This window comes from Macaca fascicularis, chromosome 3 (genome assembly GCF_037993035.2).
Source record: "Macaca fascicularis isolate 582-1 chromosome 3, T2T-MFA8v1.1".
Lineage (NCBI taxonomy): Eukaryota > Metazoa > Chordata > Mammalia > Primates > Cercopithecidae > Macaca > Macaca fascicularis.
In genome coordinates, this window is record NC_088377.1 from 57479641 (window position 1) to 57495870 (window position 16230).

At 46.5% G+C, this 16230-nt stretch overlaps 1 protein-coding gene across 37 annotated transcripts in view; it reads left to right on the plus strand.

The window, feature by feature from the left end:
• Positions 1–14358, plus strand: part of AUTS2 (activator of transcription and developmental regulator AUTS2) — a 1209597-nt gene extending 1195239 nt beyond the window's left edge. For 35 of the 37 annotated variants that reach the window (XM_005549414.5, XM_005549418.5, XM_005549420.5 and 32 more), the window contains 5 exons: positions 3115–3256; positions 6390–6467; positions 7403–7486; positions 8652–8874; positions 11186–14358. In XM_005549414.5, coding sequence (XP_005549471.1) covers positions 3115–3256; positions 6390–6467; positions 7403–7486; positions 8652–8874; positions 11186–12434 — 1776 coding nt within the window. In that variant the 3' untranslated portion in view covers positions 12435–14358. Of the gene's footprint in view, positions 1–3114; positions 3257–6389; positions 6468–7402; positions 7487–8528; positions 8581–8651; positions 8875–11185 lie in introns of all 37 variants that reach the window. The other 2 variants (XM_074034841.1, XM_074034844.1) reach the window with 1 other exon arrangement.
• Positions 14359–16230: the final 1872 nt, after the last annotated feature.

Sequence of the window (16230 nt, forward strand, 5' to 3'; positions counted from 1 at the left end):
GAACTTCTGCGAGTCCCTGGATACAGCATCAGCACTTCGCTTCGGAAACAAAGTAACTGACAAGTCTGTATTTTACAGTCTGGATATTTGCAGGCTATGTTACGATGCCCGTAAAAACAGGAGCAAACAAGCAATCAGATAACTCCAATAAGCTTCACTCAATCCATTTCTTCACGAACAAGCTTTTAGTCCTACCAGCATTTGGGAGCTCTCATGAAAGAAATACAGGAGACCAGTGAGCCAGAAGATAGAGCTCTTCATCACAGAAGAGAAATGTTTTTAAAAGGGTTATATGATTTTTAAAATAAAACAACCCAAGTTCCAGCCTCTCCAGAGGCTGAGGCAGGAGAACCCCTTGAGCCTGGGAGTTTCGTCCAGCCTGGGCAACATAGCAAGACCCCATTTCTTTAAAAAAAAAAATGAATACATAAAAAATAAAACAACCCAGTTAAAAGTTAAGATGCAAACCTCAATCAATGAGGTCACTAAGATACTTTGCTTTGGTTGTCAGATACCTGCTCTTTCTTATAACATGCCAGCAGTGAGTTTGGCTCACTTGTACTTTATCGTTAGGGGAAGTTTAATTGGAAGTCTTGTGGTCTATCCTAGAAAATGCGTATGCTTTGAAGAGCTGACTAGATTTTCATGATTAGTTCAATTCAGTTTTTGTTCTGGTTGATGTGGTTAGTGGAACGGTAGGTAAAGCACATCTTCCTTGTAACTTCTTTGGTTAAAAGCGATGAGGGATGTTGCACATGCCACTTTAGCAACTTCTTTCCCATAAAAGTGTCCCCAGTGACTTAAACGTTCATTATCCCAATTCAATTAGAAAGACCTCTTGAACATGAGATAACTTCGTTCATCTTCCCTTTTCAGCAAACTGCTTGTAATCCCCAAGCTCCATTTTGCTTCATGGCCCTAAGTTGTGGTTAATGGAACTGTGCTATGTACCATGCAATATTAGCACTAAATAATTTGGCCACCAAATTAAAGGAGGTCCTCAAAAGAATTGTATAGATTCATAGTGAATTAGAAGCTTGGTTTTGAGGCTTGGCTATGACTTGCTGGCGGGACTTTCATTATAGCGTTCCCTGTAGATTTGAGCAGAGATTGCATCTTCCCTTTCTCTGTAACGTTCCTTTACGCATTCTTTTAGTCGCTTACCCGGTATTTATCGAAAGAGCCTACGCCTGCAAGTTCCTTACTGTGCCGAGCTGGGGGCACGCGTTCTTCCTGGCGTCTAGTTGCTTAGAGTTCAGTAATGAGGATCAGTGTGTGTGTAAACAGTGAGGAAAGTGTGTGTGCTCTCTTAATGGGTGGTGTCAGTTCCAGCTGGAGGAGCACGGGTAGCTTTCGCTTTCAGTGGGGGTGATGGATGAGTGGGACGTTGCCTTCAGCAGTAAGGGAATAGCAGACTTCCCTGTCTCAGACCCTCGTGCCATGTTCTGTCAATGTAGATGCCCCCTGATGGGGCTTTGCTGTTGTACAGCCGGGCAAGGATCCCTCAGGACATGAGAGAGATTGAGCTGAGGCTAGAATGGGGCTAAAGGGGCTGAAAACCCAGGAGACTGGATGGGAAAGAGTTCATAGCGAGGGAAAGTCAAGATCATAGCAAGGGAACGTCAACTGGAAGCTTCAAGTCCCAGGACCCCAGGCCTTGGGAGCAGTGCTTATCCGAGGAGGTGTGAAGCCAGTTCAAAGAGAAAGCTGTCAAGAAACAAGGAGGTGGGGCAGCTTTGAAATCATGCTGGTGTGAGGGCCTCTAGCCTAGAGAATGATGCCAGGGGAAGATTGAGATGAAGATTATGAACCAATTTCTGCTGCCTAAGAGGATGGTGGGCAGAAAGATTAGCCTGAGGATGCATAAAGAAGAGGAAACAGAGTGATTTCTGTCCATGATAAGGACTTCACACAAGAGTCTTTTTTTTTTTTTTTTTTTTTTTTTTTTTTGGAGATAGCCTCGGTCACAGCAACCTCTGCCTCCCAGGTTCAAGCAATTCTCGTGCCTCAGCCTCCCCAGTAGCTGGGACTACAGGCACGTACCACCAGGCCCAGCTGATTTTTTGTATTTTAGTAGAGACAGGGTTTCACCATGTTGCCCAGGCTGCTTTTCAACTCCTGAGCTCAGGCAGTCAGCCTGCCTTGGCCTCCCAAAGTGCTGGGATTATGGTTTACTTGTCTGGACGGACCCCCCCACCTTCCTCAGGTATTTACAGGTAGAAGGAAGAGATAGGGCCTCTATTAGTTAAATTAATATTCCTACTTTTTCTTTTTTTATTATATAACAATAATCATTTGAAAGCTTATAGACATGCAAATATTTCTGCATAACTTTCAGTTACTAATGAACTGTGATCTATTAGAGTATGGCAAAGAGTCATTAAACAATTAATTTATACAGCAGATTATTCATGCAGAATTCCTAATAAAATGAGCGTTAAGACACCATTATTTTAAATCTTACTAAAATGGGCCTTTATAGCAAAACACTGAACTACTTCGGGAGTGGTGGCAGTCTCCATAAATAGGATATGGTTTTATTTCTCAAGCCATTAACCTTAAAGACCAAACATAGCTGGGCGCGGTGGCTCACACTTGTAATCCTAGCACTTTGGGAGACCGAGGTGGGCGGATCACTTGAGGTCAGGAGTTTAGACCACTCTGGCCATCATGGTGAAACCCCATATCCACAAAAAATACAAAAATTAACTAGGCGTGCTGGGAGGCACCTATAATCCCAGCTACTTGGGAAGCTGAGGCAGGAGAATCGTTTGGACCTGGGAGGCAGAGGTTGCAGTGAGCAGAGATCACACCAGTGCACTCCAGCCTGGGCAGCAGAGTGAGGGAGACTCTGTCTCAAAAAAAAAAAAAAAACAAGAAAAAACCAGACCAAACACTAGTGTTGTCACTAGACATTTCTGGTGTAACAGGCACTACCGGCCTGCAGATCTGACATTTGAGGGTGAAATGGTTTTTGGGTAGCTGCTTTCTCTCACAGTGTTTGTAAACTTGAACCCAAGTGCACCGTTCACAGTCTCCAGCTCCAGCTCTTCACTAACACCTTTCTTCCTTGCTGTTGGCCTTGGGACCCTTACTGTCCCCCTTGCTGTGTAGAAACAGATGCAGTCAGACCCACATAAGCTGGACTTCGGACTGAAACCTGAGTTCCTGAGCCGCCCTCCAGGCCCCAGTCTCTTTGGAGCCATCCACCACCCCCATGACCTGGCACGGCCTTCAACTTTGTTCTCTGCCGCTGGTGAGTGTGGGTTTGGGTGGGGGAGCAGAGCTGAGAAATGTGGTTCTCAGGTAACTAAATAAATGAGGTTTGGGCTCTGAGCCGCCGCTCAATCACCACCTTCAAAAATACAATGTATGCCAGCTTGCAAGGCAACATCGCAGCGCATCCAGCGGGTTGGGAATCTTCATTGATACACTCTTTCATTAAAGGAGGAAGCAGAGATCATCTTTCCCTTACAGGGATTCACATCGCTTCGGTTCATTATTTGCTTCTATATTAAACGGGTATAACTCACAAGCATGTCAATTGCTATTGAGAAAGATCAGAAGGCTTGCAAGGGCAGATGGGAAGGAAACAATGCCAGGAATTATAGAAGGATGCGGTCGCCCTTAATATGGTGCCCGCAGAGCACTGTAATGTTGCACCAGGGTGCTCAGTCATGCTGTGTTTTGTGTCCTGAGGATAAAGAAAGACGATTAAGGCAGTTGCCAGGAGTGTGGTCTGTGATAAGGGAGGGTGGGCCACTCAGTTGCTGGTTTTCTCTGCTACAAAACATAATACTATTGCCTGGTTGGTTAAAGCGATGGAAGAAATTTAGGAAACAGCATAAACACCCAAGTGACCTGTTCATCAGATCTGTAATTCATTTAACCTCTGAGAATACACACTGTCAAGCGTGCGTGTGGAAGAGGTGAGGTAGAGAGTGACGATTATGCTCATTCCTGCTCCAGGTACAAACAAAAGGCAGCGGCTGTAAGGACTGTGTGGTGGATGAGAACAGCCCTCTTGGTATCAAGGGTTTCTTGTCATCCTGTCTTCTTTAAAGCTTTTTTAAGCGTAATTTCTGGCACACAGAGCTCTGCTCAGTTAACACTTAAAAATGATGGCATTGAGCTCATTCTGCTAATAACTTCATACCCACTGTGCTAAGCAGAATTTATTCTTCTGGTCGTAAGCGGTCAAGGGGCTCCCCATTTCTGATCCTTATGGGACAAGTCTCACAGCCATCCTGCCAGCTGCCACCCCAGGCTTTTATCCAAGACTCACTGTGGGTGGACCTCTGGCTCTTCGGTGCAGGAAGAGCGAAGCACCCACATTGCAAGAAATCATCATTATAATAGGCCTTGCTAGCAAAGCAAGTGAATCCCCCTGGAGGGTAGATGGAATTTGCTAAGGTCTCAGGTTTTTCTCTGTCAGTGCTGTCTAGGGACATATTTGAAGGCTCTGTTACCATGGCACCTAGGCTCTGAGACAGGGCTACATTCAGAGCGATTTTTGGAGAGAAATAGATTTCTCTCTGGCTTCCATTTGAGCCAAGTGGATGAATTGGCTTCTTTTGCTTCAATAATTCTGAAACTGCAAGGCACCCCTGGGGGCCCTGGGCTCAGCGAAGCTCTGGTCTTCATTGAAGCATTAATTAGCTTGCACTACACAGACAGTATGTGGCCAAAATTTTATTTAGCTGACAACAGTGCTAATGCCTGATGAATATCCTGGAATGTGTTCACTTTGTGGAGGCGGGGTATCATTCTTACACTTCCCAGGTGGAAAATAAGCCAGCGTGCAGGACTGGATAGATAACCCCTCAGGTGTCTTCCAATCCTGAGCTCCCGGGACCGGGATGATGTTCCCTCTGTACTGTGTGGCTTCCTCTCCAAACCCAGGCCACAAGACTTTTGCAGCCCAGGGAACAGCAGCCCAAGACATCAATTGAGTTAACAGAGTGCAGACAGCAGTGACCCCTACGTTTAATCCATCTTCCTAAAGGAATTTATATTTGTTTATAGGAACTTAGACAAAATGCAAAGGATTATGGAACAGTTATTCCTAAATTCTTTATCCAGGCCCTGTTTATACTTCCATTCTAGAATGTAACCTTCTTTAGGATAAGCAGTATGGGATTCTGCCCAAAATGGTTTTTTGGTGAACCTTGTAACTGATGTGTATAACTTGTACATACTTAAGAAATCCAGCCATTTTCATCTTGCTTTCGGGTGCTAATCCCGTGAATATAAACTAGAGACTTCTTCAGATGACCTTGGCAAATCTCTCATCTAGGACAAAGCCTGCCTTCCAGGGAGCTAGCCTCCTTAGCTAGTAAGTGGCCTCATATTAACAAGCCCATTTGGCACCCTAAGCCTTTAGAAATGTCCTTCCCTAATTCACATTTGCACACTCTCTTTTTCTCTCTCCTTCCTTCCTTTCCTGGCTTCCTTCAAGAATAGGAATAGAGGCATCTTCAAGAAATACACATTAGGCAAAATACAGAGTAGAGGAGGAAATGTGGATCAAGGGAAAACTGAAGGAAACCACTAAATTAGACCTGAGCTCCCGGGCAGGCAAAGCAAAAACCTGTGAGTCAGTTATAACATTTTTAGTGCCCCAAAACAGAAGAATCAACCGGCTTTTCCTGGCATTGAAAGTTGAGAGACATCAGAGGACTTCATCTCCTAAAACCTAATGTAACTCACAACAATGAGTTTTATAGAGTTGGGCCTTATAGTATCCTTCGAAGTGGCTGCATGCGAACTAACATACTCTTCAGGAGAAGGGATTCTGCAAGGCCCCAGGGCAGCGTAGCCGAGAACCACGGCTTCAGGACCACACCCCTCCTGAGCCAGGGATGGTAACAGGCTGGGTGTCTGGCACAGTGTTTCTCAAAGCGAAAACTTGGTCCTCCGAGATACTCACTCTATGAGGAAAGGGTTCCGTGACGAAATGTTCCCCTCTTAGAGAATGAAGGAGCCTGTAAGCTTATTAACGGCTCTAAGGAGTCCTTCAGTAAAGAAACTTGGCTGAGCTCTTTTTAATCCAGTATTTCTCCAAATTTACTTGGTTATGAACCTCCCCTCCTCCCATGACCCAGGGGAGTTATTGCTGTCTTTGTAATACTGTGTGTCATCGGCTTTAAAAAGAAATACCTCTTTTTGGTGGTGGCCAGCCATGCTGGGAAAGTGAAAAAGGGATGATTGATTTTCTGCTTCCAAAAACAACATTTTCTTTTACCCCGTGTCTTGCCTGCAGGGGCCTGGGTGGACTTTAGCCATGACCTCCCTTGAGCATTTTTTCTCATGGGGCCCTTAAGCAAGTAGAAGCTGGTTGCACCTTCGAAGTTGGCTTTTTTAAACTCTGGTTTTGTTATATTTAACAGGTGCTGCACACCCAACTGGGACCCCTTTTGGGCCACCTCCTCATCACAGCAACTTCCTCAACCCCGCTGCACACCTAGGTGAGTCACCCAAAGTCATGGGAACTGAAGTGTGTGCTTCAGGCAACCCTGCTGTGTTTACCATGCTTCCACTGCACCTCCAGGCAAACTGGTGGGAGTCCCAGATACCCCGCTTACCACTTAGGCAGGAGATGGTACTCTCTTAGGAGTTTCAATACATGCCATCCAGCTTCCAGATGTCATCCCTCACACCACATTCTTTCGGTAGTGGAGCTGTGCTCAGCAGTGGTTCTTCCTGAGCTTCCCATGGTGCAGTGGGTGAGAGCCATCCCTTGGTATCTCAGGGAATCCCAGTTTACAACAGCCTGTTCCTGCCCTTTGGAAGAAGATGGTGAGCTCTTGCCCCGTAGCGAAGGTCACCTCTAGGAAGCGGAAAGAAACACAAGCTGATGTTATGGAGAGGTGCTATTCCACATGTCACCGCCCCGATGAATGAGTCTATTCCTAGTGAAGGTGCATGCTTTGTGTGGCCTTTGCATATTCGATCCCATCTGCAAAGTGTACAGGCAGATGCAGGCATTGCCTTGCACAACATCAGGGCATATCGTAGGCGTGCCTTCAGAGTTTCACCATGGATTCAGATGCCACCTCCTTTCTGTTCTGTTAGAACCTGCAGAGGGTACTCCTGGCAGAGGCGAGACTGGGCAGGAAGGCAAGTTGTACACCCTGGCTTGAGTAGTTTCCCCACTGGGCAAAGGAAGAGTAATGCAAAATGCACAGTTGTGGAATGAGAGCACTCAGAAAGATTTTGCTAACCCAGTGCCTAAATCCAAGTGTAATGAAAACCTTTTACACCATCCGGTAGGAGAAGTCGGACAGGCCAGGTGGGGGTGTAGAGAGGGCAGGGATCCCGCACCGCCCTGCTCCCAGGAAGTTCTGGGTTCCTCTCTCAGCAGAGCCCCTGACCATTTCCTTCCTCCCCATCTTGTTTGCAGAGCCTTTTAATCGGCCGTCTACATTCACAGGCCTAGCAGCCGTTGGTGGCAATGCCTTCGGGGGACTTGGAAATCCTTCCGTTAGTGAGTACCTCTAACTTTTAAAAATCTGCCTTGGACTTTTTATCTCCTGTGATCCGCATATGGCTTAAGACCTTTCTAGAGAAAAGGAAAACTATGTTCTGGGGGGGGACCAGTGTAGATTATATCACTGCAAAAGCAGCAGGCCTTCACAGTGGGGTGAGGTGGAAGCGTGCAGAGCCACCACTGTGAGGGCGGCCCCCACTGTGAGGGCGGCCCCCTGTGGCTCTCCAGTTCTGAGGGGCAGGAATGGCAGTGTCATTGATGACCACAGAGAGTTTACTCAAGTTCAGAGTTTCATCCACATCCCATCTCTGCTCTCCAAGATTTTGGCTGCAACTCACATTAGAAATGAAAGCAGTAGTTACATTTCATCTTGCCCGTGGCATTCGTGAAATTGAAAAAAGCACAATGAAAAATAGCAGTAAGACAGCACCAGGCTTGAGATAATCAAGAGTTGGCAACATTTTATTCTCCATCATCTAGGAGGACTTTGCAGTTTTCTACTATTAAAAAAGCCCACCTCGATTAGGAGAAGAATTACAACCCCATCTCACGTTCTAAACATTAGTATTTAGTCGCTGGATATGCAAATTATTTTCTTTCGTGCCACATACCATATATTCTGGGTACAGGAAGAGCTAAAACGTGTCTCTAAGCATACCGTCACAGGTCGGTCTTTATTTAAAATACATCAAGGAGACCGGTGTGTCTGTTGAGGGCAAGGTCCTATCTGGTCTCTGGTGACACTTGAGAGGGCCGCGGTGGGTAAAGGAGACGGTGACTTCTACTCCGAATTAATTTAGAGTTATTAATCCAAATCCCACCATCATAACACACCCTTCTGCATGCCTGGAACTTATGCATGCACCAGATACGTTGAATTAGGTTATCTCAATACCCATTTGGTCCCTTTTCCTTTTTAATTTTCCCTGCCCCCACCCTTGCTTTTGGTTTTAAAAAGAAAAAGAAAGCTGTGAGCTACCTCTCCAGTGTAGGACAAGACTTCCTCTAATGAATTTGTTAATCTCCTTTCCTTTTCCAGCTCCCAATAATATGTATTCATTTTAACTCTGAATGCTGTTAAAAGTTTTTTGGTAAGTACCTTCATTACAGCAGATTATATAATTTCTCTTAAACCTTTTTGTTCTCCACTTCACCATTTCAGCACCCAACTCAATGTTCGGCCACAAGGATGGCCCCAGTGTGCAGAACTTTAGCAACCCTCACGAACCCTGGAACCGGCTGCACCGAACGCCTCCGTCGTTCCCGACCCCTCCGCCCTGGCTGAAGCCAGGGGAGCTGGAGCGCAGCGCGTCCGCTGCAGCTCATGACAGAGATAGAGATGTAGATAAACGAGACTCATCTGTTAGTAAAGATGACAAAGAAAGGTACGGAAAGAAACCGCTCTCGAGTCCCCACGGGGGAGCCTGCTCTGTGCCAAGTACCAGTGGAACCGGCCGCCCACCCTCCCTGTCCCAGCCTCGTGCTTTAGCCACCCCAGTAGCCTCAGCTCATCCCCACAGCCAGTGCCCGCAGCCCCTCGCAGTCCCCATGGCCCGTAGCATATGGTGACGGTAGGAGATAGCAGAGCTAGCAACAGATTCCTGTCTCAGTCGCAGTTATACATCAGCACGTCCTAAGACCCCGTTAGCGTGTACAAACAGAAGTCTTTCTCTAGCAGACAGGGAGTTGGAGCTTTGGGCCAGACACACACAGCATGAATCAATTCCATATTTGCTTTCAAGTCCGTGCAGTCCATTAAACCATCCATAGGTTTTTCTCGCTCTTTTCTTCTTTTTGTTTTCTTTTAGAAAGCCATGTTTGCATTGCCTCATCATATTTTTCTCAAATTTTGTTCAAACTCAAAGCCTGGGGCTCACAGATGACTAATACGATTTTACTCACCTAGATGTAGAGAAACGTCGACAAGCAGTTTTGGTTTGGTTTTGGTTTCACTAGTGGATAATTTTGTTAACCATTGTCTCTGCACTTGGTAACCCATGCCTAGAAAAAAAAGTAGTGTTAAAGAGGGAATGTCTTGCAGTATTTTTTTCCAAAGAATATCATACGCATTCTTGACAAAATGTCTCCTTTTTTCTTTCTTTAGGCTATTTTCAGTTTAAATGAACTGATAAGGAATGCACAAATATGCCTGACAGAAAATACCTAATCCCAATTTCCTTGCAGTACTTAAGATTCAATTTTGATCCAAATCTTTAATGTTTCTTTTCTTTGTATACCGTGTATGTGTGTGTGTGTGTATATCCTAGTAATTTCAAAGAATTCAGCTTTGCAGGCTCTGAATGCGGCAGATTAGTAGATACTCATCAGAGGCCATTATGCTGACTGATAAAAGAAAAAGACAAATTTTCCTTCAAGGCAGTATGATAACAATCTCTTAACCACTGGGAGGAACGTTTCTGACATTCAGCTCTGAGCTGTGAACTGCCGAAATGAGGCACGCATAGCAACCTAATGTGGCCGACCCTAGGCCGCCAGCTTTCCGTACACAGCCTGTCACTAGGTGCAGTGCAGGATGTGGCCACCAGCCCTTTGCGTGTTTCTCTGGATGGCGTCAAAATGGCCTCTTGGATTAAAGTCAGGAAGCTTAATAAATAAAATGTACTCTTCTTCCATACTTCCCTTAAAAGTTACTCTTCTTCTCTGCATGTGGGCAGGAAACAGCCCTTATACGGGAGCCTCCTGAATTCTCTCACTGTGGTCCTCTGATCCTTGCACACCGGCACCAAGCCAGCGTGGCAGGCTGCCACTCTCCTCAACTTTGCCATATCTGTCTTGGCGCCATCTGTAAGATTTGCCTGGTCTTAGTTTTAACTCAAGTTTTACCTTATTGTCATTCTATTTGTTTTTGCATTTTCTGCCCAATACTCTTGAGCCCCCATCCAAGACAGGTCTCTAAAATTCTTGTCTCGCGTTTTCACTCACAGCTGCTCTCTAAAATTGTTTTCAATGTCCTCATGAGGTTTTGGGTTTAGGGACCTGCTTTTCCTACTGCCTTCCCTCGGTCTTCTCATCAGACTTTGGATTTCTTGTCCCATCTGGTGCACAAGTGCTCTTTGCAACCCAAAAGTCCTCCAGCTGTGACTTCCTTTTGAGCCTCTCTCACATGCTGTGTCTTGGAGATGGCTCCATATCCACCTTCTTTGCTCTGAAACTGGTCACTTGTCCTTGTAAGGAGCAAGAGACTTCTGTGACACTGACGTTGAACCCTTCCTTCCACTGGCTCTGTGTTGCAAAGTTGGAAGAAAAGTGATACTTGGCGGGCGTTGGGCTCTTAAAACGTGATTCTTAACACTAGACAATCCCGAGCGTCCAGACAGTGGGGCTGAATTGCCGCATCACTGCCTTATTGACCGCATGCAGCCATCTTGGCTTCCTGGAAGCTCTTCTGTGCTCTTGGCTGAGGCTCTTACATGCAGAGAGATTCTTGCTCCCGGCAGACTCCCCCTCACCCTCATCCCTGGTCCGTCTCCCCCATTAAGCTTCCTCTAAAATCTAGGTAAGTAGGATGAGGGTGGCTGGCTCTGCCCTGCCCAGGGCATGGCCGCTGCCTTGGCGACCATGGGAAGCAGCCCCCAGCCTGTCCTCTTCACACCACCATTTCACCCGCAGCCCCTGGCTCGGCCGACTCGCCGGTTTCATTTCATCTGCGTCCTTGTCTTCCCCTCTCTCCCCCAGGGAAAGCGTCGAGAAGAGACACTCCAGCCACCCTTCACCAGCACCTATCCTCCCGGTGAATGCCCTGGGACATACCCGCAGCTCCACTGACCAGATCCGGGCTCATCTGAACACTGAGGCTCGGGAGAAGGACAAACCCAAAGAGAGGGAGAGAGACCACTCGGAATCCCGCAAGGACCTGGCCGCCGACGAGCACAAGGCGAAAGAGGGCCACCTGCCCGAGAAGGACGGGCACGGCCACGAGGGGCGCGCCGCGGGCGAAGAGGCCAAGCAGCTGGCCCGGGTGCCGTCTCCCTACGTGCGGACCCCGGTGGTGGAGAGTGCCAGGCCCAACAGCACCTCGAGCCGGGAGGCCGAGCCGCGCAAGGGTGAGCCGGCCTACGAGAACCCCAAGAAGAACTCCGAGGTCAAGGTGAAGGAGGAGCGGAAGGAAGACCACGACCTGCCTCCAGAGGCCCCGCAGACCCACCGGGCCTCGGAGCCGCCGCCTCCCAACTCCTCGTCCAGCGTGCACCCGGGGCCCCTGGCCTCGATGCCCATGACGGTGGGGGTGACGGGCATTCACCCCATGAACAGCATCAGCAGCCTGGACAGGACTCGCATGATGACCCCCTTCATGGGCATCAGCCCCCTCCCGGGCGGAGAGCGCTTCCCGTACCCTTCTTTCCACTGGGACCCCATCCGGGACCCCTTGAGGGATCCTTACCGAGAACTTGACATTCACCGGAGAGACCCGCTGGGCAGGGACTTTCTGCTAAGGAATGACCCGCTCCACCGGCTCTCGACTCCCCGGCTGTACGAAGCCGACCGCTCCTTCAGGGACCGGGAGCCTCACGACTACAGCCACCACCACCACCACCACCACCACCCGCTGTCTGTGGACCCTCGGCGGGAGCACGAGCGGGGAGGTCACCTGGACGAGCGGGAGCGCTTGCACATGCTCAGAGAAGACTACGAGCACACGCGGCTCCACTCCGTGCACCCCGCCTCCCTCGACGGACACCTCCCCCACCCCAGCCTCATCACCCCGGGACTCCCCAGCATGCACTATCCCCGCATCAGCCCCACCGCGGGCCACCAGAACGGACTCCTCAACAAGACCCCTCCGACAGCAGCGCTGAGCGCACCTCCCCCGCTCATCTCCACGCTGGGGGGCCGCCCGGTCTCTCCCAGAAGGACGACTCCTCTGTCCGCAGAGATAAGGGAGAGGCCCCCCTCCCACACGCTGAAGGATATCGAGGCCCGATAAGCCGAGAACAGGAGCACGAGTGAGGAAGAAGAAACCCTAGGCAGACACCAGGCCAGACTTGAGAGACAGAACTCCTGCACGGCTCACATAGACTGCGGGGGCGGGGAAGCCCCACCTCTTCCCCTTGTAAAAAATGTATAGACTCTGCACATTTTGAAATGTTTTGTATATTATATGTTGAGATTTTTCAGATCTTTTAGCCCAGTCATATGTTCTCACGTCTCCTACTTTTTCTTTCTCGTATAAAACTTTTTGATTTGAACCAAAACAGTGAAGATAACAACACACACCAATTGGATGATAATTTTGGGGGGGCGGGGGGAGAAGTCCACGCCATCCATCATGCAGAATTCTTTCAGATGAGGTGGGAAGACAGACAGTGTACATAGTTATGTAAAAAGAGATTGCTTCATGAGCTAATGGTTCATATATGCAAAAGGGTAAGATGAAAGCTTTACTTTGTACAAATGTAAATAGATAAAGATTAAGTAACATAATACATTAATACTTCTTAAAATGTGCTACTTGCAAACTACTTAATATCAGTGAACACAGTCGGCTAAGGCTGTGTTCCCATATATTGTTATAGACAGCTAAACCCTTCAACTATGCAATGAATGTTCGGGCTTTTCACAAAAGCCCGCCTAACTCAAAGGAGCCTTTTCAAATCCATTTACAACATACTTAAGGTCATATTTTCCCTGAACAAGCGCTTACGTGATATGACTCTGTTTTCCTTGCTTGTTTTTTTTCAAACGGAGAAACATCCTATTTTGCAAATTGGACCCCAGGCTGGAACTTAGCATCTGAAGTTGCCGCTTGTGGGCTCTGGGGAAGAGTGCAGCCCCGGAGAGGTAACTGAGGACATGAGCAACCGGTGCCAGGGAGGGTGGGATTCGCCAGATGCCAAAATCAGGGGACGGGTGGTGGTGTCTGTCAGACACACACAGGTCGCCAGTGACTTCACACACACCTCATGTGAGAACCATGCCTTTTTTAGTGTGTCCTATTTCATACCTGTACACACTTCCTCGTTTTGTAATGAGATTTACTTACACCCAAACAGATCCTGAAAGAAAGCTTCAAGTTTTCTCAGATGATGGATATGTTTTCACTGTATTCAATAACTGACCGATGTAAGGTGCACGTTTCCCGATGTGACGCACTGTATTCCAGCTGGTGATCAAGTCTGGGAATAGCCGTAACAGGTCAACCTTGTGGAGCCATCGCGAGTTAGAGGGTGAAAGATGGCAGAAAAAAAGTCTTGTGTGTGAGTGTGTTTTTTGAGTTTGCATCAATCTTAATGTCTCTTCATAATACTTTTATAATACATTAAGCCTCTTGTCTACATATTTGGAGAGAATATGACTTTACTAGCAGAGAAATACAATATATCTTGTCTACTGGACTGTAAAATATATGTATGAAATAAAATTAGTTCCATTTGGTCTTCTAGTATATTAAAGTGCTATCTGACGTTGTTATCCTGTTTTTGCAAAAAAAAAAAAAAAAGTTAACTACAGACCATTGTTTCTAATAAGCAGAGAGATCTATTTTAGTAGTAAACTGAAGGTTTAGTTGTGAGCTTCAGATTTTGTGAACTCCAGATGTTGTGCGGTGTTTTTTTTTTTTTTTTGTTATTTTGTTTTTTTGTTTTTTTTTTTTTTTTTTAACGACAACAACTAAAAAAAAAAAAAAAAAAAATCCAAGGAATATGTACACTGGAACTGTAGTGGTAGCTTTCAGTATTGTAAAGAGATTGTTCTATACGGACCTTTTTGCTGTTTATCCTGTATGTAATAAAGTCCTTTCTAGATCCTATGTGAAAAGAAAAGTGAAGCAACTGAATCTTCAGCATGTTCTCATCGGCGGAGCCTTCTTGTGTAATGTAAACTGTGCCATGTTATTAAAAAATGTGAACTAAGCTTCCAGCTGCTTGTTTGTGTGAGGTGACCATCATTACCTTAGGGAAGAAGCCATCCCTGTACAAGACCGGGCTCGTGAAAAGAAATCCCTCGAACCCAGCCTGCGTGAGAACAGAAGGCTCACCTGCCGTGGCTGACCACCCTACCCAACTCGGTTAGTGTCTCGCCAATTCGTTACTGTAAACATCTGCACCCCACACAGTTGCTTGTGGTTGGTTTTGTTGTTGTTGTTGTTGTTGTTGTTTTACCGGGGGGGTGTTCTGTTCATTTTTTGTATGTCCAAAATGCTGTAAAAGTCAGGTACTTCTGGATTTCATAGACGTTTGTACCGTGTGGGCCACGTTAGCCAGTTCTGTTTGTGCCTCTGAGCTACTTCAAAAGTCAGCGAAAGTGTTTGCTTTTCCAGCAGTGATGAGAAATCTGACCCAGGGCCTGTGACAACAGTTTTTGCTTGCTCATTCCATTGTATTTCAGTATCTGTGGACTCAGTCAGTCTTGTGTTACTTAAGACCTTCCAGATTTTTTTTTTTTTCCCTGTCTTGGCTTTTTCTCTTTTAATTATGTGGTGTAGTCCTCATCAGTTTGCAGTCTCCCTGTCCTCTAAAATCTGTTTGTTTTTTTTTTTCCATGATGTAAAAAAAAAAAAAAAAATTGTTAAATTTTCTTGTATCGACCTGATGAAATTGCTATTTGGATGAGATTGTTTGCATGGGTGTTTGTATGTTACTAGGGAAAAAGCAAAAGCAGTTCCAGTTAGCAAGATCTGGGTAGCTGCTGAATGGGAATCAGATAGAAATGTTCAGAAATTGTGGGGCAGGTCTGTGGCTGGCGAGTGCTGTGGACTCCTGTGGTTTCACAGGGCATCTGAGAAGTGTGTCCAAAGCCCTGGAAAAGTCAGTCCAGGGTGAGAAAAGGGCACGGAGAAGACGGTCCAGTTGCAGACATCCGCTAATCTGGGCAGAGCAGGGACTTGTTGAATAAAAGCCCATTTCACTCATCCCTGTTTTCCTATGTTAATACCTAACTCCAAACTGGACAAAATAAGGAAGAAAAACCCAGTGGATTGGAAAACAAGATAAACACTGTGTTTTTCCAATTCAGACACTTCTCAGGACCCTGCAGACAGTAGCAGTGGCGCCTTGCTTTGCTATTTTTCACTGCTGCAATTGTACACGTATTTTGACGTCGCCATCTGCCATGTCAGAACATAGGAGAGTCAAACTCTCAAATCAGCCACGGTATTTAATCCCCAGGGCTTCATTCATCTCACCCTTTGCATATTTTCCCCCTAATTACGCCCAGCTCCTCGGCACTGATGGGTACCAGCACCAATTTGATTTCCTGCTAACCTATAGATACTCTAATTATCTCCCCCATCTTTGACTGACAATGATCTTGTTACCTTCTAATGGTACATGACAGGTAAAATAGCGAATATAATGATGCAATAATTACCACTTTGGATGGATATTTGCCACAGCATTTGCTGTTTATCCATTTTTCTGCCTCAATCAAGGTAGATGAGGGGAAATAAGATGCATTCTTTACATATGTAGCATAAAAAGAAGTTGAAGCATCAAATCAGTTGAAGGAAAGAGGACAACAAATGTAACCTGGGCTTTTTCATATGTTTTTAAAATTCTGCCATCCTCTCTGTGCATTCCTGATTTTTATTTTTATTTATTTATTTTTTTTGATACTGAGTCTTGTTCTGTTCCCTAGGCTAGAGTGCAGTGGCACGATCACGACTCACTGCAGCCTCCACCTCCCGGGTTCAAGTGATTCTCGTACCTCAGTCTCCCGCGTAGCTGGGACTACAGGCGCCTGCCACCACGCCCAGCTAATTTTGGTATTTTTGTTAGAGACGGGGT